The sequence below is a fragment of the Carassius auratus genome, chromosome 5 (assembly GCF_003368295.1).
Source record: "Carassius auratus strain Wakin chromosome 5, ASM336829v1, whole genome shotgun sequence".
Classification (NCBI taxonomy): domain Eukaryota; kingdom Metazoa; phylum Chordata; class Actinopteri; order Cypriniformes; family Cyprinidae; genus Carassius; species Carassius auratus.
Window position 1 is genome coordinate 23,290,766 of NC_039247.1, and position 23,760 is coordinate 23,314,525.

Sequence of the window (23,760 nt, forward strand, 5' to 3'; positions counted from 1 at the left end):
CCATTGTGTACGAAATGTGCTATATAAATAAACTTGCCTTGCCTTGCTTAATAAATCAATTTAGTTTTACTTGCGTTTTAACCTAAATGATGATTTTGCGATAAAGGACTGAAGTTAAATAATGTTTTTTTTACTCAGTTGAAACTGGAAGGTGTTACCATCATGCCGTTTTATTAGAAAGTCGAAATTGTGATGAAAGTTAGAATTATACATAATTGAAAAATTAAAGGTACTAATCATAGTTAGGACAAAAAGTTTAGATTTGTAATTATAGATTTACAAATAAAAAATTTGATTTGCATAATTTCAAAATTCTTTCAGAATTATACCTTGCATTTCATCATTTACCTCTAAAAATAAAAATTTTATTTCATAAATATGATTGACCAAAGCATTTTTTTATGAGGTAGAAATATGCTTTCATATGTCTATATACAGTGAACACTGTCAGAATTCTCATTATGTATGAAACAATCACAAAGCTCGCTGCACTGTGCTCTTAAATCCAAAACTTTGCTCAAAAGATATTAACTGAAACCTGTACATTGCATAAGGGTTGTAAAGTATATATACATGTATACATATATATAAAAAAGTGAGACGTCATAAGTGCAAATTTTAATGTCAAATAGTGAAACTGAAATATACAAATGTTATTCAAAATCTTTTTTTTTTTTTTTTTTTTTTTTTTTTTTTTAAGCAAAGAACAACCAAACAAACAATAACTAGATATTATTAATCATACACAAAAGCTAAAATGTGAAACTCAAGGAACTTCGAATGCTTTGGACAATGCTGCATAAAAATAGTGTGAGATGCACATATTCCACACCAGGCGTATAAAAATGTTTTCCCTGCCAGAAATCCTCATAAATGTTCAGAAACACAAAGCTAGGTGTGTGCCGGAAATATATCGAGAACTGTAAACTATGTTGACCACTCTGCTATATGTTGTCTCAGCGTCACTGCACATATCAGAGCCGGAGCCAATAAAAGTAAAAAGTATCCTGCTACATCATTTAAAACAACAGTGAAGAAACAACAGTCTAATAAAGCTATATTGAAACAAGATACTCAAAAGTCAGTGGTCTTGTTTTGGGTTACATGCAGATTTTCACATCAACTTTATCAATAAACAAAAAGCCAGATATGAGCCTTCATCTTCAACAAAATTGGCACAGAGATATTACACAGAAAGTGAAATAAGGTTTCATGCAAAATAAAAGCTCGGCTGAAAATGCTGAACATGCCTGTCATGTTCTTTGTAGCAAGATTGCATATCTAAACAATGTGCCATTGCATAGTAGTGCTTTTTTCCCTTCGATAGTTAGCAGTGAAGCTGTATTCACAAGCCCTGAAGAAGAACAGTGGTTCTCTGCGTTCTGCCGTCTCATTTAGTGCTGCTTGTAAACATTACAGAATGAGTGAAGCTGTTGCCTTCAGGGGGGCTCAGTGGTGGTATGATGTGGTGTTCCAGCGATACCAGGATCTGAGGAAGAGTCCAATTCATCATTTTGTACAGTTTTCTGGTCCTATGGTTAGTTCAACTTAAGATGGGTGTGCATGTGAAGTTACATGCTGTGGGTTTACCCTGTGGTGTTGAACGTCTGGTTGACCCCCTGTGCGGTCAGTGGACTGGATGTAGTGGAGAGAGTGCTGGGGGAGGAGCCTCGACTGGGGCTGCTGGGGGAGGAGCTTGATGACACTGCAGGAACAACACAACAATCCCATTTATTTGTACTGTGCTATTCACAATACATAGAATTTCAAAGCAGCTTTACAGAACATCACACTGTTATGTTTGTAATGCTCAGAACTTTGATTCTTAAAAAGTATTAATGGAAGTATCATTGGATATTAAAGGCAGATTAAAAGAAATAAAAATTCTAAATCCCTCAAGACGAGATTTTCCTACAATGGCAGAAGTGTGGCTTGTCGAGGCACCAGCTCAATACTTACCACCTCCAGTGGCGAGTGGACTGAATGAGCGGGAAGTGGAAGGCTGAAACAGGAAATGAACCGGATTAGTGGGAAATTGGGTGGAGAACTTGTTTATGGAAAACAAACATCCCTTCAACCACAAACCTTCCAAAACACACTCAGTTTGGAGAGGATGATAATGTTATAAACATGCTAGGAAAACCAATTATTCATTTAAGATTCATTATATTGTGGCTACTAGTTTATCTCATCAAGTAGAGATTTAAAAAAGCACGAAAGACACTCCACAAAAATCAAGAAAAACTGTAATATTGTGAAATATTACAACTAAAATGAACTTTACAATTTAAATGCTTATTTTATAATGTAATTTATTGTTGTGATGGCAAAGCTGAATTAATGCATAAATGCATTTACTGTCACTTTTAATTAATCCAGTATTAAGTTCTAAAAAAAAAAAAAAGTCCTAGTGACCCCAACCATATAATATTAATCTAATGTTTAGAGCTGTTCTCTGGTGGAAAATACTTTCTTAAAACTTAAAACTTTTCTTAAAAACATCCTGGCTGAAACAAGTGTGGCTCTGTCCACATTGAACCAGAGATTATTCCTAATAAAACATGACACCATTTATGTTGTACATGTGCATTATCGATCATGTTCTCTCATGTTAATTTTCTCTGAACTGTATTAAGGTATTCAATGAATCATTACTAGAGAGCGGTTGAATAATGCTGACTCAGACTCACCAGACGAGGGTTGTAGTTGTGAGACTTTATGGGTGAACTGGAGATGGGGCAGTATATCCGCTTCTCTTTCTGCCGCCGGTTGCAGAACCAAACTCGCACTACTTCTTTCTCCATGGACAGCTGCTCTGAGATGAGCGTGATCTCTTCAGAGTTGGGTTTTGGGTTCTGTATAGGGTAGAAAGTGTGTTTATGTATCACAGCCTGCAGGGGGCACTGCAAACAAACTGCTGCACTTTGTCATTGCTGAATCAAAACTACATTACACAGTGTTAGTAAGTACAGCTTACCAGAAGCAGGTTATGGTTACCCGTCTAGAGCAAGCAGTGACACCTTATAGTTTTTAAATCTATAGTTTAAGCATAAACCTGCTCATGCTAATGTACAATGTTGATTAAATTAACTTTAAATAATAAATTATAAATGCTACAAAATTATTCTACAGTATATTACTATAAAATATAACATTAAACAATTAAAAAACATTAAAAAACATTAATCATCCTTTTTTTGCTCATTCTGTATTAATCAAATGCTATCTAGAATGTCCTTCTCCCTAATTAATTCCACCTTACACGACTAATAAATACAAGTAAAAAATATATAATGCTCATAGATCTGAAGCATCTGAAAATAAGTAAAAACTGCAAATTCACATTAAGATTTTTTAATAGCTAAAACCATACTTAAACAAAGTTCAACTTTTTCAATTTCATAAATTTGGCAAGGCAACATTTCTCATTTTCGTTTAGATTCACTTACTAAAATAAGTAACTATAAGTAAAAACAAGTAACTAAAAATAAAATAAAAAAATTAATAAAAATATTTAGACAAAATATACAACTGTGTTAAAACTATACGTATATATAAATATATGTGTATGTATATATTATATATAAATGACAAAATGTAACAAAATTACTAAAATGTGAACTAAAATGAAAATGAAAGCAGAAAATGTTAAAAATGTAAAATAGTAATAAAAATATGAGTAAAATACCACAGACTCACATCTAAAAAGCGTTTCTCTAGTGTGAGTTTGATGTTAGTTTCAATGCTTGTCCTCTTTTTCCTCTTCCTCCCATAACCCTCCATCAGGGGTGGTAAGGTGGTGGGGCTGGTCATGGAGTCGGATGGTGAGTTCTCTGATGAGAGGGAAGTGAAAGGAAGGTTTACAGGAGTCCAGTCCTCAAAACAGAGGCTTACAGAGAAAACGTTAGTCAGTTCTGTCCACGAGAGGGCAGCGGCACATACCTGCGTCACTCAGCCACTTCTCCAGCAAGGGCTTGAGCTTGCACATGTTTTTGAAGCTTAGATTGAGAGCCTCAAAGCGTGAGATTGTAGTCTGACTGAAGTCATTTCCATACAGCTTTCCCATGGCCAGACCAACGTCACCCTGCAGCCACAACACACGAGAGTTTGAGAACTGGATCAGGTCCACAGCAGAGCTGAGAAACATTGAGTATTACACAACTGGCTTCTTTTTTAGTTCAACTATATATATCAATAATAAAAACAGTCAATAAATCAATATATATTCGAATTTAATACATCTGACAAGCATAAATACATCATCAGTTTTGGCTAAATATGCTTGATTATTCACTGAATAAACACAAAGCACACCATAGTCAATAAAAATGTATGTATTAAATATAATGAAATGGGTAACACTTTACAATAAAGTTCATTAGTTAATAAATGCTCTAGAAGGATTTTTCAGTCTAAAGTTAACTACTTTAAAATGGACAATACTTCTAGCGCATTTATTAATCTTAGTTAATGTTAATTTCCACATTTACTAATGCATTCAAATGGAAAGTTGTGCTTGTTAACATTAGTTAATGCACTGTCAACTATCAATGAATGACTGTATTTTCATTAGCTAAAAATGACAAAGATTAATAATAATCTGTAATATATTGTCCATGTTAGTTAACACATTAACAAAAGGAACTTTATTGTAAAGTGTTATCATGAAATGTATTTAAATGCAGTTATCCTATAGATTGGAAAATACACATTTCTTACATGTTGTGTTGTTGTGAGAAATTAAATGCATTAGAAAAAAAACTTAGACTGGTTATATGAATATATATGATTTTATTTTATATGATTAAGTGTATTTATTTAATTCCTAACCCATTTAATTCTGCATCATGTTCACTGCTTTACTTTCAGTTCAAATTCAGGAACTGAATCAAAACTAAAATGCATTCTCAATTCTGTTCTGCTGCTGATAATATTCATAACTTACAGTCTGTTTTCAAAACGAGATGTAGAAAGTGAATATTAAATAAAAAGATTTTCATATAAATGGGAAATCGATATTATTATTAGAGAGATAAAGATCCTTGATTAAAATAAAAATAAAAAACTATCAAATATCCAGCTAAAACAGTTATAATATCAGGCAGGTAGTCTGACCTGAGTAAAGCCTAGTTTGATGCGTCTCTGTTTGAAGGCTTTGGCAAACTGCTCGAGTTCCTCCAGGTCACTGGGTTCATCTTGTGGTGACCCCATATGTTTCGGCACCTGTAAGTGAGACATATCCAGGTGTCCGTCCATCGAGGAGCCGGCCAGACCTGACCTGCCCATTGCCTTATGAGAAAATCAAAACCATTAGAGTCTAGGCAATCAGCTGTTATCATTTCTGTTTGCTTATATGCCATTTGTCTTATTATCTGATCCTTAATAAAAGTAATAGTACCTTAATAAAATATTACAATTAAAAATAATAATAAAAATGAGGTGCAAAACAAAATATAATTATTCTCACACTTGTATCCCTGATATTTCACAGTGTTGACTTTACTGTTATTTTTACTCTACTTTACTGTAACTTTCAGTTGTATTTATTTATTTCCAATTTAAGAAGTAATCTAAGACTGTGATGGCTGTGATGTACCTGGGGTGTGAGTGCGAGACCAGGCTGGTGCGGCAGGAGTCCTGTCTGGGACTGGGAGGGCAAGGAAAGCAGATTGGGCTGCAGCAGTGCTGAAGAAAACAGTATTTAAATACCCATGTACTGTAGTTACATCAGACAAAAAGAATGTTCTCACTGATGCATTACCCCTAAAATGAGCCTGTACATCTACTGACCTTGGTGTCCTGATTGGGCCTGTGAGAGGAGAAATGATGAAGGAGAGGACAGGTGAGATCCAGGCATCAGGACGAGCTGGGGCAGAGGGTGCAGGGAGGACAGCTCCTAAAAAACACCAATCAGCCATTGCTTGTTTCATCTTTTACCACAGTCCCACTTTGTGTTAAGTTTAGAGGATTGAATCCCACAAAAACATGCTCAGGTCACATTTCATCAACAAAAACAAAAAAAAGAAAGAACGAAGAAAACGTATTTTGCATAAAGTCTATTAAGATGGTTTGCATTATGACACTACTTTCAAGACAGTTAAGCACATTTCCCCCAAAATCTCATTAACCTAATGCTTTTTGCTTTTGTTTTTAATTTACATTATTTTTAATGGTGATAATGGACTAGATTATATTTTGCTGTATTAAAAAATTATTTAATTCATTTAAATCATTACAAATAAAAGATAAATATTTAATTTACCGTATTATTATTATTTAAAAATAGTTAACAGATAGTACAAAGTTTTATAAATAATTGAATAATTATGATAACCAATATTTAATAAATTGCTTTTTTTCCCTCATAAATGTTTGAATAACAGAATACTTAATTAACATCTTTTTTTCAAGTTTAAATTGAATTGCATTAGATTATATTTTAGCGTATTAATAGAATTTGTTTTATTTTAGGAATTAAAGACAGTTAACAAATACTACCACGTTTTTTAAATACTTGAATACTAAAATTAATGTTTCTCATTAAATTTAGTTAGTTAGTTTGGTTAGAAATTAAAAATGTAAATGTGTTGCCTAAGTGTTGCTTAGGTATTATTACAAAAAGTACTGTTACAGAGTCAAAAAGTACTGTTACAGTGTCAAAAAGTACTGTTACAGTGTCAAAACAGGCTTTAAGTTTGCGTCTTTGTTAAATGTGAAATCTATGACCCGAGCATGCACTTGATGGCTTTCATGATTCCCGTATGACTGGGCTGATGAGGACGTACCCCAGTGAGGTGACCTCCATGCACCGGTGATCCCTGAGTCAAGTGGCATGTCTTGTGGGACGCTCCAGAATGAGGTGAATCATTCAGGTTCTCAGTCTTAATCTGTACATGAAACAACGGCTTTGTTAGACAACACAAACCTGACGAACATTTGAAGATGTGGAGCAGTTCGCTGGTGTGTTTTGGTCCTCAGGCATGTGTGTGTGTGTGTGTGTGTGTGTATGCATGCGCTCTTTGTGTGTACTCAGAGACCAGTAAGGCTGCTGGACTCGTTCTGCAGGAGAGGGCCTTTAACAAACATTTCTTCCCTTCCCGCAGGCACAGTATGCAAATTCCCTGACAAGCCTGAAGCTAGTTCCTGTGCACGAAACGTTGCACTGTCCTCAACACTAGATCATATGACAGGCTCATCTGATGAACTAAGGAAGCTCATTCATTATGACTCAGATGTCTCATGTACAGTAACGCTAGGAAACTTTTGTCATCCTTCAAACTGTTTACCCTTGAACCCAAGAGTTTCTTTTTATAAGAGGAGCAATGAGCTGCTCTGAATACCAAACCAGTCGATGAGGGATATTAAGTAAAACATTGTAAATACTCACTTGTCTGGTGAAGCCGTTTTGTTCAATGTCTGTAAAATGAAAAGATAATCACATTTAGCATCAGACTGAGAGTTATGCATTAACATTCAAGCCGCCTCCCACTGGATCCTGCTAATTTGACAAAACCTTTTAGTTCTCATTTAGACTTTTATCACGATTTCTTCCCAGGGTTTTTCATCATTAGACCGATAATGGACTATACCATGAAAACAAACTCGCAAATGTTCCATTAAACTGAGCAGGGAGGGTTCAAAGGTCATCAATACCAGGCAATCTCCCTTCATTTGAAATTCAAATCTATCTCTATGAGGTCGTGGTTAGAACGGCACTCACTCGCTCCACAATATGGAAATCTCCCCTTCTCCTGAGCCAAACTTCCAGTATGGAAATCATCAGATCATGCAAATGAGTTTCCATGGCAACCTTTAGAGGCCTTCACATTTGAATACTTGCAGACCTCCAGGTGCATCTCTTAACCTCTCTCTCTCTCTCTCTCTCTCTCTCACACACACACACACACACACAGTTTTAAATTATACATTAATATGATTATAAAACCTGCTGTATCCTATTTTCTGTATTTGAATGACATCATATCCTTTGAAAATCGCTGATCTTAAAGTCAGAATGGTTAGAGTGGTGTGTTTGCACATAAATGATGATACTTTTAAAATTATTGTTCAAAGTTGTAAATAAAAAATATTACAGGACTACATTTTCAGATTTTAAAAAAGTCATCTTTAATTCAACATTACTTGCCTTTTCTTTGTAATTAATTGTAAAATTTACAAGCAATTTTTAAATTAAAACTGTTTCTACATCAAATCTCTTCGCTCTCTGTGTCTTTGCATCTCCAAAATAATACAATGTCTTTAAAAATTGTGTTCCCAATAAAATAAGTGTTCCTGTAGCTCAAGTGGTAGAGCATTGCATTGTCAAGCAAGGTTGTAGGTTCGATTCCCTGGGAACACATGATAGGTAAAAATTGATCGCCTGAATGCACTGTAAGTCGCTTCGGATAAAAGTGTCTGCTAAATGCATAAATTTAATTTTAATTACATTTTTTAATTTTAAAAATACAAATAAAAACCTAGATTTAGATATAAATATACTTTGCATGTATGTTTTTGTTTTTGTTTTTTTTTTGTAACATGACTACTTGTAAACATGAACAACATTTTTCGTTCAATTCAAATATTTGTAGATATCACATGACCTGATGGGACATCTGATAGGTCTAACCATAACCCTAATCCCTACTCAAACATTTCACACCATAGAGGTGATGGAACATAAATGAAATATATATTCAACATTCAGTGACAATACCCTACTCTCTCTGAATTGGCATTTCTGTCAGGTTCCTCATTTGAAGAAGATGGTTCCGTACTGAAGCCATTGTGAGCAGCCCATGATTCAGTACTGCCTGAGGCTATGAGTGCTTCACTGCAAACAAACCGCCACACACATCCTGGTAGACTTCTCATCCATCAGCCTGCGCTCATCACGCACACAAATGTCCGATGAACTCTGAAGTCAACTGAACTTAAGCTGCAAGATGAACTCGTTTTTATAAATACACATATTTAGGGAGGCAAATAAAATGTAAAAAGAAAATGTATAAATAGAAATCCACATAAAAACGACTTGGTTGGCACAAAGCGAGAGCGTGACCAGTGTGTCCCATCAACACAGAGTTAAACTTTTGGTCATAACCACAAACGGTTATTGTGAAGAAGCCCGGTGGCAGTTCTCGAAATTATGATCCTCATTTCAAAGGAGCGTAAAACTGAATCAGTCGACTCAGTACTCGCAGTCAACCACAGATCAATAAAAGACTCAATAACTGGAAAAACAGACAATTTTCTGAGACCATTTCTACACAGCTAGCTGATGAAAATCCACCTTTAGATCTAAAAGCTGTGAAATTGTTTGATGGATTTAAGTAAAAATCACATAATATTTCTAATGTACCACAGAAAATTTTAACATTTACATTTGTTTATTATACTTTTTTCACTTATTACAGTCTGTTTCAAGACACACAGCTTGATGCTATTTTACAGCATTAAAAGGCGTAAACAGACAACTCTAATTGCCATATAATCGATAACATATGTTCGTGTTATTTACATTCAAATGCTATCATACATTAGTTAAAAGTTCATTTTACCATTCCGAGGGAACTGACAATATTCCACGGAGTGAAAAGTCTCCTTACCAGCTTGTTCATGCTGAGATTCTGTCTGTTCAACAGCCTCTGTGCTCATCTTAATATCTGTAATGATAAATACAGCTGATTTACCTACAGGATCACAACTTTATGCAGACACTGGGGCAATTCATGTCATGACCCAGCCAGTAAAATCATCTTGAGGTTTATTCTAATGCGTGGAGCTTTCAAATGGTCTCCTTTATGTAAAGGGCTTGTTGTAATATTCATAAGAGCAAGGGTATCCCCATTCACCATTCACCACAATCACTCTGTCTCTCCACCCTAATCTCTTCTAGTCAAAAACATTTAAATCTGTCAATATAGAGAGCTGCGAACAGGTAGAATGCAAAACAATATGATTCCACAAAACGGTCCCTGTTTGAGAAGAAAGCAGACATCTGGATAAAAACCTTGAGAAGTAGACTTACCTTATAGCAGGAAAGCTCCCCGGGTCCAGGCTCTGTAGATTATATCCCTGCGTCTGTGGTGCTTTTCTCAGGTCTTGTGTGCCAAACTGAGTGAACTTTTCTCAAAAAGGTTCAGAGAGACACATTTAGCCAAGTGGGTTAGTAGAAGAGCATTCACCTCTTCAGTATCCCACACCAGCCGATAGACACGTCATTTGCATAAGGCCCTCGTGTGTCCTATCCAGCCTCTGACTTTTTGCATAAAACAACAATAGGCAGACGGCAAACTTCGAAAAGCTTGAGAATAAGAGCATGCGTGAAAGCCTGCCTGTATGTACACTGGCAAACTTGAAGTGTGCTTTGTCTTTGATTGAACATGGCATAACTCTGTTTATTCAAATACATCACTATATGCATAAAGGCAGGAAATATGATTGTTCTTTTTACTAGTGAGAACAGATTTGACTTCAGTTACATTTGATATAAATTCCCAAAGTGATGTTTTTACACTTACGTCAAATGTAATGGTTCCAAACATATATCTCAGAGGTCTGCCTCGTTATTCTGGCATTAAAAGGGCGACAGGTCATTCATTGCACAACAGAGACCAAAAGTTTGTTTCTCAGCCAGAGTTCTGTGGGAATAGATTTGAAAGCAAAACTGCCAACTGAAAGTCTCTCTTAGGAGTTTTAATTTACTTTTTGCAGTTATTAAACTGTATCCAAAGAGATTTTTGTTTATATCCCCCACACTATTCCACTTGATTAGACCACCAGCAGGTTTCTCATGACTACAGGATGTGAAGTGCAGGGGTGGAGTGTTATTATACGGAAACCTGATTGATTTCTGCGAATTATTATTTAAATTATTATTTTTAATTCTGTTATATTAATTTATTTGTGTATGTAGGCTTTATGAAATGTATTCCTATTAGACTAAGTTAATGCCACCATAATTTATAATACTATCCATGTCACATTTGTTCCATGTGTCATTGTACTGCATTTTGGAGATTTCATTACCACTAAACGTTTATCCTAAAGTAAAAACCGTTAACATCGGTTAGCTAATCCAGTTCGTGTGTGCACAGCTGCGTTTGGTTGGTCGCGGATGGCAGAGCGTGTTTGTGCAGATATAAACTCTGTCAGGTAAAGTTCCACCTCTAGGTCACATTCATGAATTAACCACGTTACGTTAATAAGTTATAACTTTACCTTCTAAAGATGAATTTTACCGTCACACCATCCAGAGTGAACATAAATGAAGACTTTACACTAGAGGGCAGCATTCAGTCTCTCAGGAGATGAGACACCGCACAGTGCTCGTAATGTTGACAATTTGCATATGAGATTTGTACGTAGATTATGGTTTAACAAAACAAACAATAGTTTACTTTGAGCACATTATGTTTTTTAAGGCTTACCTGAAATCAAATGCATTTAACATGTTGATGTAAGGTGACTTTACAGTGGGATACAGTAGTTTAGTATTGAAGGATCGCCCGCATCATAACAAATGAGGCAAAAATACACGACATATAGCCTACAGTGTAGCCTACTCAGTCAGATGAAGTACAAGTATGCACTATTTTGCATAAGCAATACTACATTACACACATTTCTAATGTACATACATTTACAGATAGTGTTTTAGTGTACAGTATATCTCAGTAGCCTATAGTTTGTGTTTTCACTATAAAATTTAAATAAAGAATTAAGCAGATACTTAAAATAGCAGGAATAGGCCTACTAAAGCATTTTAAAATGCTTTATTTCAAATCATTATAATTATTGGAGTGTTTTACAATACTATTTCTGTCTTTCTTCTTCCAAATGTTTTGTTTAATGTGTTACTTGTGTTACAGTGTCTTTATAATAATTTTTGAATTACACCATTTTTTTTCAGTGGCACCCAGTGTCTCTTCGCAAAGTGAACGGGTGTTAAGTGTCCCACACAGACCTATGAATACTGATCAGAGGTCACGATGACATACCTGACTAAAACCATTATGCAGTCTGAGCCATCTGAGTGTGAGAAGAAAAAAAGGCATAGGGGTTGTGAAATTAGTACCAAGGTGATTGCAGATAACTGTAAATTTATACATAAAATGTAAAAATAAATATTGAGGTCTCTTGTTGTGAGAAAGTACACAAAATTTAGTAGTTATGTGAAAAATTACACTGCATGCAGAACCACATTAACCAATCACAAATGCTTTATCTTGTAAATACAAAAAGTCTAAAAATATAAATTAGAGAAACTATTATATGAAATATTATATGAAATATATAGAAATTATTTTAGGACAATGACACAAGAAAGCAGCAAGTAAGAGAATAATGGGCTGTGTCTTTAGAAAGCCTCGCCTGACCGAAGCTCACACACCCATGTTAGATATCACAAACCAAAGCGAAGGACTCTTCATAAGACAGCTGCAATTGAAATGTAAATTAGAATTAGTCAAGGCTATGGAGAGCAACTTAGCTGAGAATAAGAAATTTAGCATCTACTGAATAAATTTGCAATGAATTGACATCACAATATGTCCAGAGACAAAGTCTTAGCTGCCACTTAGGCCTTTTCTTACAGTTTTACATTCACAGCTTTATGAACAGAGCAAACGTGTGAATTATTTAAATGTTTATGATGATGCTGAAAACTCAAAGAAATTATGTTGCAGCAGTTGCAGAGTATTACATGGCAATAATTTGACAATGCAGTAGGCAGAATCACAAGTCTCTGAAGCACTAAAAGGAATAGTTCACCCAAAAACGGGAAAAAAAAGTCCCAAATGGATTGGTTCTAACAAGCACATAGCTTTTTAGATGTTTATTTATAGACTGGAGTGATGTGGATTACTTGTAGATTATTGTGATGTTTTTATCAACTGTTTGGACTCTTATTTTGATGGCACCCATTCACTGCAGAGGATCCATGGTCAACAAGTGATGTAATGCTACATTTCTGCTTCATGCTACATCTACATCTTGAATGGCCCGAGGGTGAGTAACATTTTCATTTTTGTCTGAACTATTCCTGAAGGCAACATGGTAAAAGCAAGTAAAAGAACATGAATAAGGTTTAACATAAAACAAAAAAACAAAAATCAAACAGCTTAGAAACCTTCTAAAATACACACACACACACACACACACACACACACACACACACAAAAAACATTCCGACATCATACTGTAATTATTTTGTACAATGGGATTTGAATATTTATCAAAATACTCTGCTTTATACTAATTCTATCATCAACATTTTGAATGTTATGGATAGCTAAGAATTTTACATTCAAAAATTGTAACAAGAAAAAACTAAAAAGAATGAAAACAAGAGCTACCCTAAGCAGAACTAAATATAAAACTTTACTTCAATGATAGCACAATTTCCTGCCCTGAGGTACCATTGTAGTGATGTCCAAAGTAGAAAAGACAAATGGCTTGACAATCCATATCAAAATACCCATTCCCCCACTCCCATTAAAGTCAGAGAAAGTTGTCTGTTGAGACAAAATGTATAGCTGCTTTCAAAACACTGAAGCGCGCAAGTAATTTCAAGATAATCTCATTATCAAAACGATTCCTTTCAGTAAAATATTTACTTTGTTGTAGAGTACCTTACAAAAATGTTTTCCACAAAAAAAAAAAAAAACCTTTTGAGGAAAAGTAATTTTCCTTTGTGAGGTCCTACTAAGTGTCCTCATCCCAAAGGCACAGCTGTTTATGAGGTGTGTAGAAGTCAAAGCGATAGCTTTTGCTGCAGCTCTTAATGCCACACTTGTAAGGGTTCGGCCCCTGGCCCCGGCAGTACTTCAGCTGACAGGGGAACCACTCCAGGTTTAACCTGTAACTACAGGCACAGGGCTGCCACGGGTCTGTTGTGGAGCTGCAGCTCTCCAAGCCAGTCACATTCAGACTCTGAGGAAAGACCTCAAATATTGAACCTTCCACCCCTGTCAAAGAGAAAAAGACTTGGTTGAAAAGGCCGAGAATGCAATCATAGTCATTTTCAATAAATAAATAAACAAATAAATTCTTGACACAAAACAAAATTACTGTAAATAATATAGAGTGATATGACATTTGCAGGTTACTAGTCTTTTTTTGCACTCACATTCAACCCTAACACTAAAACAGTAATATTGCAAAACATTATTACAATTTAAAATAAGTGTTTTCTTTTTGAATGGATTTCAAGATGTAATTTAGAGGCAAAGTTGAATTTTCATCATCATTACTACAGTCGTCAGTGTCACACGATCCTTCAGAAATCATTCTAATCTGCTGATTTGGTACTCAAGAAACATTTTTTTATTATTACCAATGTTAGAAACAGTTTAATATCAATATTGTCGAAAACCATGCTTAATATTTTTGTGGAAACTGTGACATTTTTATCCCAGGACTCTTCATTTAATAAAACACTCCAAAGAACAGTGTTTATTTAAAATTTAGTAATAAAATTAGTAATATCCTAAAAAAATCTATTTATGTCATTCACTGTCTGTCTGTCTGTCTGTCTGTCTGTCTGTCATTCACTGTCTTGTCTGTCTGTCATTCACTGTCTGTCTGTCTGTCATTCACTGTCTGTCTGTTTGTCATTCACTGTCTTGTCTGTCTGTCATTCACTGTCTTGTCTGTCTGTCATTCACTGTCTGTCTGTCTGTCTGTCATTCACTGTCTGTCTGTTTGTCATTCACTGTCTGTCTGTTTGTCATTCACTGTCTTGTTTGTCTGTTATTCAATGTCTGTCTGTCTGTTTGTCTGTCTGTCATTCACTGTCTGTCTGTTTGTCTGTCTGTCATTCACTGTCTGTCATTCACTGTCTGTCTTTCTGTCTGTCATTCACTGTCTGTCTGTCATTCACTGTCTGTTTGTCTGTCATTCACTGTCTGTTTGTCTGTCATTCACTGTTTGTTTATCTGTCATTCACTGTCTGTCTGTCTGTCTGTCATTCAATGTCTGTCTGTTTGTCTGTCTGTCTGTCATTCACTGTCTGTCTGTCTGTCTGTCAATCACTGTCTGTCTGTCATTCACTGTCTGTCTGTTTGTCTGTCTGTCATTCACTGTCTGTTATTCACTGTCTGTCTGTCTGTTATTCAGTGTCTCTCTGTCTGTCTGTCATTCACTGTCTGTCTGTCTGTCTGTCATTCACTGTCTCTCTGTCTGTCTGTCATTCACTGTCTCTCTGTCTGTCTGTCATTCACTGTCTGTCTGTTTGTCTGTCTGTCTTTCTGTCTGTCATTCACTGTCTCTCTGTCTGTCTGTCATTCACTGTCTCTCTGTCTGTCTGTCATTCACTGTCTGTCTGTTTGTCTGTCTGTCATTCACTGTCTCTCTGTCTGTCCGTCATTCACTGTCTCTCTGTCTGTCTGTCTGTCTGCCTGTCATTCACTGTCTGTCTGTTTGTCTGTCTGTCTGTCTTTCTGTCTGTCATTCACTGTCTCTCTGTCTGTCTGCCTGTCATTCACTGTCTGTCTGTTTGTCTGTCTGTCTGTCTTTCTGTCTGTCATTCACTGTCTCTCTGTCTGTCCGTCATTCACTGTCTGTCTGTTTGTCTGTCTGTCATTCACTGTCTCTCTGTCTGTCCGTCATTCACTGTCTCTCTGTCTGTCTGTCTGTCTGCCTGTCATTCACTGTCTGTCTGTTTGTCTGTCTGTCTGTCTGTCTTTCTGTCTGTCATTCACTGTCTCTCTGTCTGTCCGTCATTCACTGTCTGTCTGTTTGTCTGTCTGTCATTCACTTTCTGTCTGTTTGTCATTCACTGTCTGTCTGTCTGTCAGTCATTCACTGTATGTCTGTCTGTCTGTCATTCCCTGTCTGTCAGTCTGTCATTCTTTGTATGTCAGCCGGTCGGTCGGTCTGTCTGTCTGAGCATCTGTCCATCTATCCAACTATTTCGCTGGTGACATCCAGCAACATGCAAACGAAGAACAGCTTTCGAGAGCAAAAACTAAAATTTCACTATTCTATATGATTGGTCTGTAAACACACTCATGGATACAAGAAAAAATGCATGAAAATGAACTGTCAGCATTCTTACTGAGTGTGATTCCTACATTGATGGCTCTTTTTCTTATTTCTTCAGCTGTGTTGAGATGTGCAGTCTTTTGATAACATAAGAATGACAGCACTTGGAATGTGCATGAGCATAAATGACACAGTATAAACACTAGCTGAATGCAGCGACAAAGTCACTTGCAGCCTTAGCGGGACTGCATTAATGGCCCTGTTGTCTAACCTTTGTCCAGCCAGTATTTGACATCTTGTTGTCTTGTGTACACAAGGTCTCGTGCATCCCTGCAGACATTATGAATATGAGTACTGAGGTGCCAGGAACGACTCATGTTGAGCACCGCGTTCATAGTGAACTCTTCCACACCACGTCTCTCCTCCGCACTTCGCACCACATGAGGGTTTTTCTGTTGGGTTCAAATAAGAAACTTCAGAACACCTCAGGGTATAAAGTTAGTGCTAAGAAATTAAGACACATAACACAGAAAATACTGACAATACACCATCAGTGATTCAATAATTCTCATCTTGCTGATTATGAATACATAACATACATGTGTAAGTCTTAGAAATACTGTATACTGTACAAGTTTGAATTTGACATTAGGGTGAATAAAAGACAAATTTGATGACCAGCATGAAAGTTAGCCTAAGCTGTTCATTTAAGCAGGGTGCCACAGATGGTGTTGTAAAATTCTTTAAAAATGGACCTGTCTGAGTCGAGCCATGGCCTCACTGGGGATGAGCTCTCCATTATCCAAATGTGAGATGAAGCAGAGGGCCTGGTACTGAGATTGGCCCTTCTCTGGCTCCCCAAGCACCAGTGCACGAAAAATCTTTACATGCTATTAGAAGGAAAAAAAGAGGAAGAAGAAAACGTGTGCTTAGACACACAGTCATAACCTACATTTTAATCCATGAATTAGGGGATTGTATTACCAGGATATTTTTCCGATGAAATTACAGGACATGCAAATTAGAAGAACAAGTTTACATTTACAGACATTTATTATTTTCCAGTAAAAATATTTAATCCTTAAACAATAGGGATTTACTTGGAATTCACAGAGAGGCTAAACTGCAAAAGATGAGAATCTAAAAAAAAAATCTCTTTTTATAAACTTTTGTATAAACCTCAGCAAATGTTGTTAGATGTAATAAAGTTTTTTAGGCTGTCAAACATTTCTTCACTGTTTATTCACTTGGTCTTTTATTGAAAATATTCCTAAAAACATTTGCAAAAATATTTACTTTATAATACTGTATATATGTGCCACAATGCCTTGCAAGCCTTCATGTAATACTTTGTACAACCTCCCTCTGCCCGAACAACAGCTTCACAAAGAGGTTTTGGTGGAACAAATATTTATTTCATTTAATTCACTTGCATTTTTTCCCATAATTTTACTTCAATCAAAGGTAAGAGTCTATTGAATATTTAAATAAAACACTAATATCTATCTATCTATCTATATGTACCAATATAGATATAATGTAATATAAAAGAGTAAAATAATAAACAGTGAAAATATGTTTATAGCCTGTTCTAATCCTATTTACCAAGAGTTGTAATATTATAAGAGGGTGCTGAAAAAAAAGGATTTACCTTAGAAGTAAATTTGCATTAGATAGAACCTATTTTTAAAGCCTTTATTTTGTGAACACTATTAAAATACAGTGGCTCCAGCTTTTCAGAGCACATGCAATGCAACTCGATCGTAAATTCTTACCACACTCTGAGCATCAGCTGATCCACTAACTTACCCAGAGCAAAGCATGCTAACTGTTCCCATATGCACATATAACCAAGAGTACAGCCTCTCTTTCATGACAACAATACTGCTTTTCTTTGCCTCCGTCCTAGTGGTAACTGCACAACTGTATTCATACTGAATATGACTGGAGTTGTGTGAACATCAGCTAGGGAACAGGCTCTTTTTCTTAAAAAAAAAAAAAAAAAAACTAGAAGAATATTTGTTTTGGAAAGGTCTTGTAGATTTTGTTACACAGAGTGAGGAATTGAGCTACTGTTATACTGCCGATTATTTTAATTTTCCGTGGACAAAGCAAATCTCCCTGCTCCCCTGAAATGTGATTTCGACTGTAGGGAGACCCCACTGCACTGAAAAGTGATTTTAATGTTATTACACTATGCTAACAATAACTTGTATTGAACCCAAAACCTTCTTTTAAATTCATCCATATCATGTGCTTTAACGTTTCGGGGTAATCAGTGTGAAATAACACAAACAAAAAAATGGACAAATGAATTTAATTGCAATGTTGTTGTTACGTGCGTCTCACGTACGCCCCGGCCCAGAGTCCTCAAATAATTAGTAGTGCTCATTTCTTAATTCTTTTGTCTTCAGATTCTGATTGGTCGAGCTGGGGAAACAAGGCTATAAAATGGATGTAGGCGGACCCTTTCAGGCGCTCGCTGCCAGCCACAGACTTCTCCATTACCACATCGTCTCCTGCTCCTATTTTGTTGTTATTTTGGAGTAGGGAGCCCCAGCCTGTTTCTTTTAGTTTAGTTATTTCCTTATTATGTTGCTGGGCTCCCTATCTCATGATTGGTTACTTTTGTGAGTATTTTGTGTTAAAATAAATGATTATTTTGGGATACTCCAGCTGTGTCCATCTATTATGTTATGCGTCCCTTTAAACTCCTAGACCTTTGTAGGGACCTTAACAGTTGTATAATATATAATCATGGAGTCTATGATATTCCCTGGCCTGTGTTTCTTTGGCTGCACTGCATGTTTCCCTTACAGCCCACAGCATGACTTTGGCTGCAAGACTATTTGGCAACTTGCAGCTTGATTTCATCCAACTTTCCATGGATGAAAAGCTATCAGACTAAAATGTGGTCTGGAAGAGATTTCTACATTGGGGAAAAAATGCTGTTTCAGAGTGCTGACAGTTTTTTTGGACAAAATATGATCTTCAGATAGTAATTTACATCAACACTAGTCTCAGCCTCAGACATCACGCCCACAGACCGCTGGCTGAACGTCTGATGTATATGGGACACAAAAGTGGAAACACTTCAGGAGTTTCGAAGTCGTCATCGGATTGGTTGAATTCTACAGGATTTCAACGAGACGTGTGTGTCGCGTTCTTTAACGTTTGGCCTGAAAACAAAGATCCCTTGGCGCCAAACCCCCTCACGAATGAAGAAAACTTTAGTGTTTACAACTGCAATGAGGAGTACTTATCAGGAGCAACTAAAAGCTGGATTTTTTAAAAAGTATGTGAAATATTTAAGGTTCGTGCCATGTTATTGTGGCAACATTCCCACGTACCGAAACCTGACGATGAATGAAACAAATTGTGATTGGTTGTTTGACATGTCGGTCAAACGGCCTCAAGAGTGGGACTTAGCCAATGAAAGATGCCATGAATTCCGGCGCAAGATTACATCAACACAAACTTTTGTATAAATAGATGGTCTAATATTAATTGAACAATGCCACTTTAAAGTTCTCCAACCTTTTAAAATAACATTCATAAAAAGCTGGAAAAGAATACATGTGTGTAATGTGATTCATAAAATAAGAAGAGAAAAATAAAATAATAATACTTAGCCTACAAAAAAAGTATCACTGTACATCCATGTTTTTGGAATATGTATTTTAAAATACCATGGTACTTTTCAGAAAAATGCTACGTAATAGCTCTGAGATACCATAGTATTGAAATTCACATATCACAGTATAAGAATACCAACAGTGCTGCATGTCCAACAAACATAAACACTTCACTTTTGCACAATCAAACTTTAAGTTTTGTTGCCACACAATAATAAAGATAAAGCAGGGCTGCGCAGGAATTTAAAAGTGCGCTCCTCTAATTATTTTCAGTTCACTTGTGGTTGAATTATATTTAGTTGGATTTATACTCACGCGCTTGAAATCAGAGAGGAATGTGATGAGAGTCCCGTCTGTCTGCTTGAACTCAACTGTTATAATGTCCTTCTCACTATCCGCCTCTAAAAGCTCCTCCGTTATTTGACCATCGTTGAGACGAACGAGCACCGTCAACCGTGAGCAAACACTTACCGACAACAGCAGCGCAAACGCGACGAACGCTGTCTGGACTGAAGCCTGTAAAGTGGCTCTCGAGTTCATTACAAAAGACGCCAAGGATGTAAACTCATTTAACACAACAATGGGACATATCGTCAGAGCAAATTACTTAAAACAGGCGACAGAACGGTGGAAAGCGAATGTAAACAACTTTTTTAAAGAGGTAACGTTAGGTTAGTTAACGTTCGATGACTAAATCACATAATAAGAAAAATAACTGTTACTTGCAGCTCGATCGTGGTCGCAGAAATTGCGCCTCCATCAAGTTTGAATTTCCATTTAATGTTTACTCGTGATTCAGAAAACACCGGGTTATTTATACACGAACATTTTCTTCTTAAAAGCCTTCTCTTTATACAGTTTTTTTTCTCCTGTTCGTCTAACGTTAACATGTAAAGCTCCCGTATTCCCGTCACTTCCTCTGAACTTCAGTAATTTGGCTAAAGGCGCCTCAGGCTCCCACTGCATGGGGCCACTTCTTAAAGACACAGGCTCAGATTTCACACTGTTACAACTACTTACTCTATTTACCATGGAGATGAGGATCGTAAAAAAAAAGGTTGTTATTTTTGTTTCAATATGCTAGCCATAGTTTTTATAAATATAATTGAATTGAATGAATGCATGAATGAATGAAGCATTTATATAGCATTTATAAGTATATATTAATTAATCCATTATTACTCTCTTTGGGACATGGAGATTGGCTTATATTTTAATAAAAAAACATTTTTGAATTATTATTTTCCCTGAAGTTTAATACAGTTCATCATTATTATTAGCAGTAGTAGTATTAGTATTGTTACTGTTATTATATTAATTAATTAATTTATTAATAATAATAATTGTGGTTGTTGTTGTCTTATATTTATTAAAACACACACACACACACACACATACACAAAATTCATCACATTCACAGACTTTTTCACAATAAGACACTATTAATTTCTGTACACCACGTGCTTATTTGAGATTTGAGTAAAGCATCTGTGCAAGGAAACAAACATTGTAAAAATGTCCTCCAAAATTTTGGACTCTTAAGTCACAACTACAAATATGAATATCATTGCACTACATTACACACAAATCAAACCAAGTAGTTTTATTTAAAACAAACAAACAAACAAAAAATCTCCAGTACACTGTTCATGCAAAACAATTCTCAAGAAATTCTCATGTCAGATTTGGGGGGCAGCAGGATGCCAGAAGGTGGCGGGTGACCCTCACTTCTAGCCTTCTGAACTTTAACCTTTTGATCTTCTTAAGAATTTTGTAGGCTCACATTAAACATACAACCCTGGTATGCAGTGCACTTTACATAACGTTTAATAGGACAGCTGCACACCATATAATTATTAACAATACTTGAGAAAAAATAAAGACTGTATAATGTCATCATATCACAGATAAAATAATGGGCATATATAGAAGCTTTGGTAAAACTTTATTTAACAGTAATGTTACACGTTATCCGTATTTAAAATAGTAATAACAGTAAATTATGCATAATTATGCACAACCTTATAAAACAGCAGGTCGTTATAATTAACACATTAATTAATGCAACTAAAGTTTCTCTGCAGTTTTGCAGAAAGCCAGCATACCTCTCCAAATTTATCACATAACATCATGAAAGTTTAATTTGTGAAAAACATGGCCTGTCTTGTAAAGTGCTCCAGCTGAGCCTCTTCTGACCTGCTGTGACCGCAGCAGACTGACTGTGAGGTTTATGGAGATCAACCTCATGAAATTCATTTGTTACCAGACTCTCTGGAGTCATTTTAAATGAGCAGAGCCCCTTACTGCGGCAAGGGGATTCAGACAAGTGCTCTGAAACTAAAGGCATGAATCACTGACTAAAGAATGTAGTTCTTAGAAGGTTATCCATTAGAAATGCTGTCTATTCTTAAAACAGAAGTTCCAATATTATATTTTCATAATAGCTCTTGCATAAACAAAGGAATGCAATATAAATACTGTATTTGACTCTAAAGGTTAAATTACGTAAGGATGATTTTCATAAATAGATTGGAGAATGTTATAAAAGAATAATGTTATAAAATAATAAATATAATATTATTGTATAGGTCTTGTCAAATGTTTTCATGTTTGTTGAAATATATTGAAAACTATACAATTAATCACAATTTCTGTATGCTAAATTTTCTGTATGCTGCCTTTTCCATTTTTGTTTGAAAAATATCACATTAAACACATATGTGGTGTTAGTTTTTTTTTTAACTACTATAGTATTTCATATGAATTTTTTTTTTTTTTTTGTCAAATCAGTGTCCATAAACAACAGGTTCCCAGTCTAAATGTTTGATATTTGTGTAGCCAAATCCTTTCATGGCTTCCAAATATGACCCATACGTTAATGTAAATATAATATATACTACTGTATATCCCTGAACTGTTATTTTGCACATTAAATCAGAAAACGAATGAAGGAAACAAAATGAATAAAAAAAGAAACCGACCTAATGTCAGACGGATGGAGACAGAAAATGTGTTATTTGTCATGGCAGTCCAGTCCTACAGTATATTTATGTCTTAATTTATGTTTGGATTTGATTTTTCTGATGATTTTCTAATTGACTATTTCTTCCACCCAAATAAGAGAATGGTGTGTTCGCACATATTTTCACATGTCTTACATATTTACATTTCCTTTATGTTATTCTTCATGAATACAGTATGTAAGAAAAGTGTTTAATTACACAACATTTAAGTATTAAATCCGTAATCCTGTAAATGACAGCTGTTTATTAACTGTCACATGCAGATGCAGTGAAGACAGAAAGCAACAGACGTGTCACTTGCACCTGCAGCCCTCAAAAAAAAAAAAAAAAAAAAAAAAAAAACACGTGTCTTAGACATATCCCCTTACCGAATACCTTTCTTGAAACATGCCTCAATTTTTTTTTCAGGGATTAATATCATGCTCATGCAGACATGTATATAACTTTCACTTTACATAGCTTTTCTCTTGGATTTTTACATTCCTGTTCAAAATATACACACAACACCAATTCTGACACTTTTCAAGTTGAATGTACATTTTATTGATTTTTGTTCATTTATAAGGTTTTCTGTTGGAGTACATTTTATTAATAGCTGCTCTAGTGAAATCAGTTCCTGCAAAACTCAAAACACCAAAGAATAAATCAATTTGTGTAGTCATATAATGCCATTATCTGATAAAGTATCTTCAAGTTAAATATCTCGACTGCTCATTTCCGAAAGGTGTTTATTTTATTGTAGCCTGTGACAACACAACAATATCTGAGGGTCAAGCACTTCATTTCAATAGTGCAAATATATCTGTGGAAAATAATTTGACCAGCAAAGCCAACAGAATCAGTCATTTTGACGGCCTTTTTACTATAGATGACTGCCTTTTCTGGACATTCTTGATGTTTCCACACATAGTGTGGGGTCCAACACTCTTCTTCGGAAAAAGGGTGCTTGGAGAACCCAAACAGTTCAAAACCTCAGTTTTCAGGAAACTGGGAGCTGCATCAGCCTGAGAACCCTAGAGCAAGAGAATGGGAGAGTGGCTCAAAAAAGTTTTTTTTATTTTTTATTTTTTTTTGTCCATACAATGACATGCCTGGACAAAATCAGTCCTACATTT

At 35.6% G+C, this 23,760-nt stretch overlaps 2 protein-coding genes across 3 annotated transcripts; both read right to left on the reverse strand.

Moving 5' to 3' along the window:
- Positions 1-704: 704 nt before the first annotated feature.
- LOC113081765 (POU domain, class 2, transcription factor 3) lies at positions 705-11,530 on the reverse strand. 2 transcript variants are annotated; one of them, XM_026253743.1, is made up of 14 exons: positions 11,433-11,530; positions 10,031-10,125; positions 9,609-9,665; positions 7,388-7,416; positions 6,786-6,887; positions 5,791-5,896; positions 5,597-5,685; positions 5,116-5,289; positions 3,943-4,084; positions 3,700-3,833; positions 2,691-2,855; positions 1,960-2,002; positions 1,591-1,705; positions 705-1,489 (listed from the first exon to the last, which is right to left on the reverse strand). In XM_026253743.1, exons 3-14 carry the CDS (start codon positions 9,655-9,657, stop codon positions 1,450-1,452), a joined length of 1,188 nt encoding a protein of 395 aa, XP_026109528.1. In that variant the 5' UTR covers positions 9,658-9,665; positions 10,031-10,125; positions 11,433-11,530; the 3' UTR covers positions 705-1,449. The 2 variants fall into 2 exon arrangements, with proteins under 2 accessions (XP_026109528.1, XP_026109527.1); XM_026253742.1 differs by lacking the exon at positions 11,433-11,530 and having other exon boundaries at positions 10,031-10,224.
- Positions 11,531-12,634: 1,104 nt separating this feature from the next.
- oafb (OAF homolog b (Drosophila)) lies at positions 12,635-20,564 on the reverse strand. Its single transcript, XM_026253744.1, has 4 exons — positions 19,938-20,564; positions 16,743-16,877; positions 16,259-16,439; positions 12,635-13,970 (listed from the first exon to the last, which is right to left on the reverse strand). Exons 1-4 carry the CDS (start codon positions 20,160-20,162, stop codon positions 13,708-13,710), a joined length of 804 nt encoding a protein of 267 aa, XP_026109529.1. The 5' UTR covers positions 20,163-20,564; the 3' UTR covers positions 12,635-13,707.
- Positions 20,565-23,760: the final 3,196 nt, after the last annotated feature.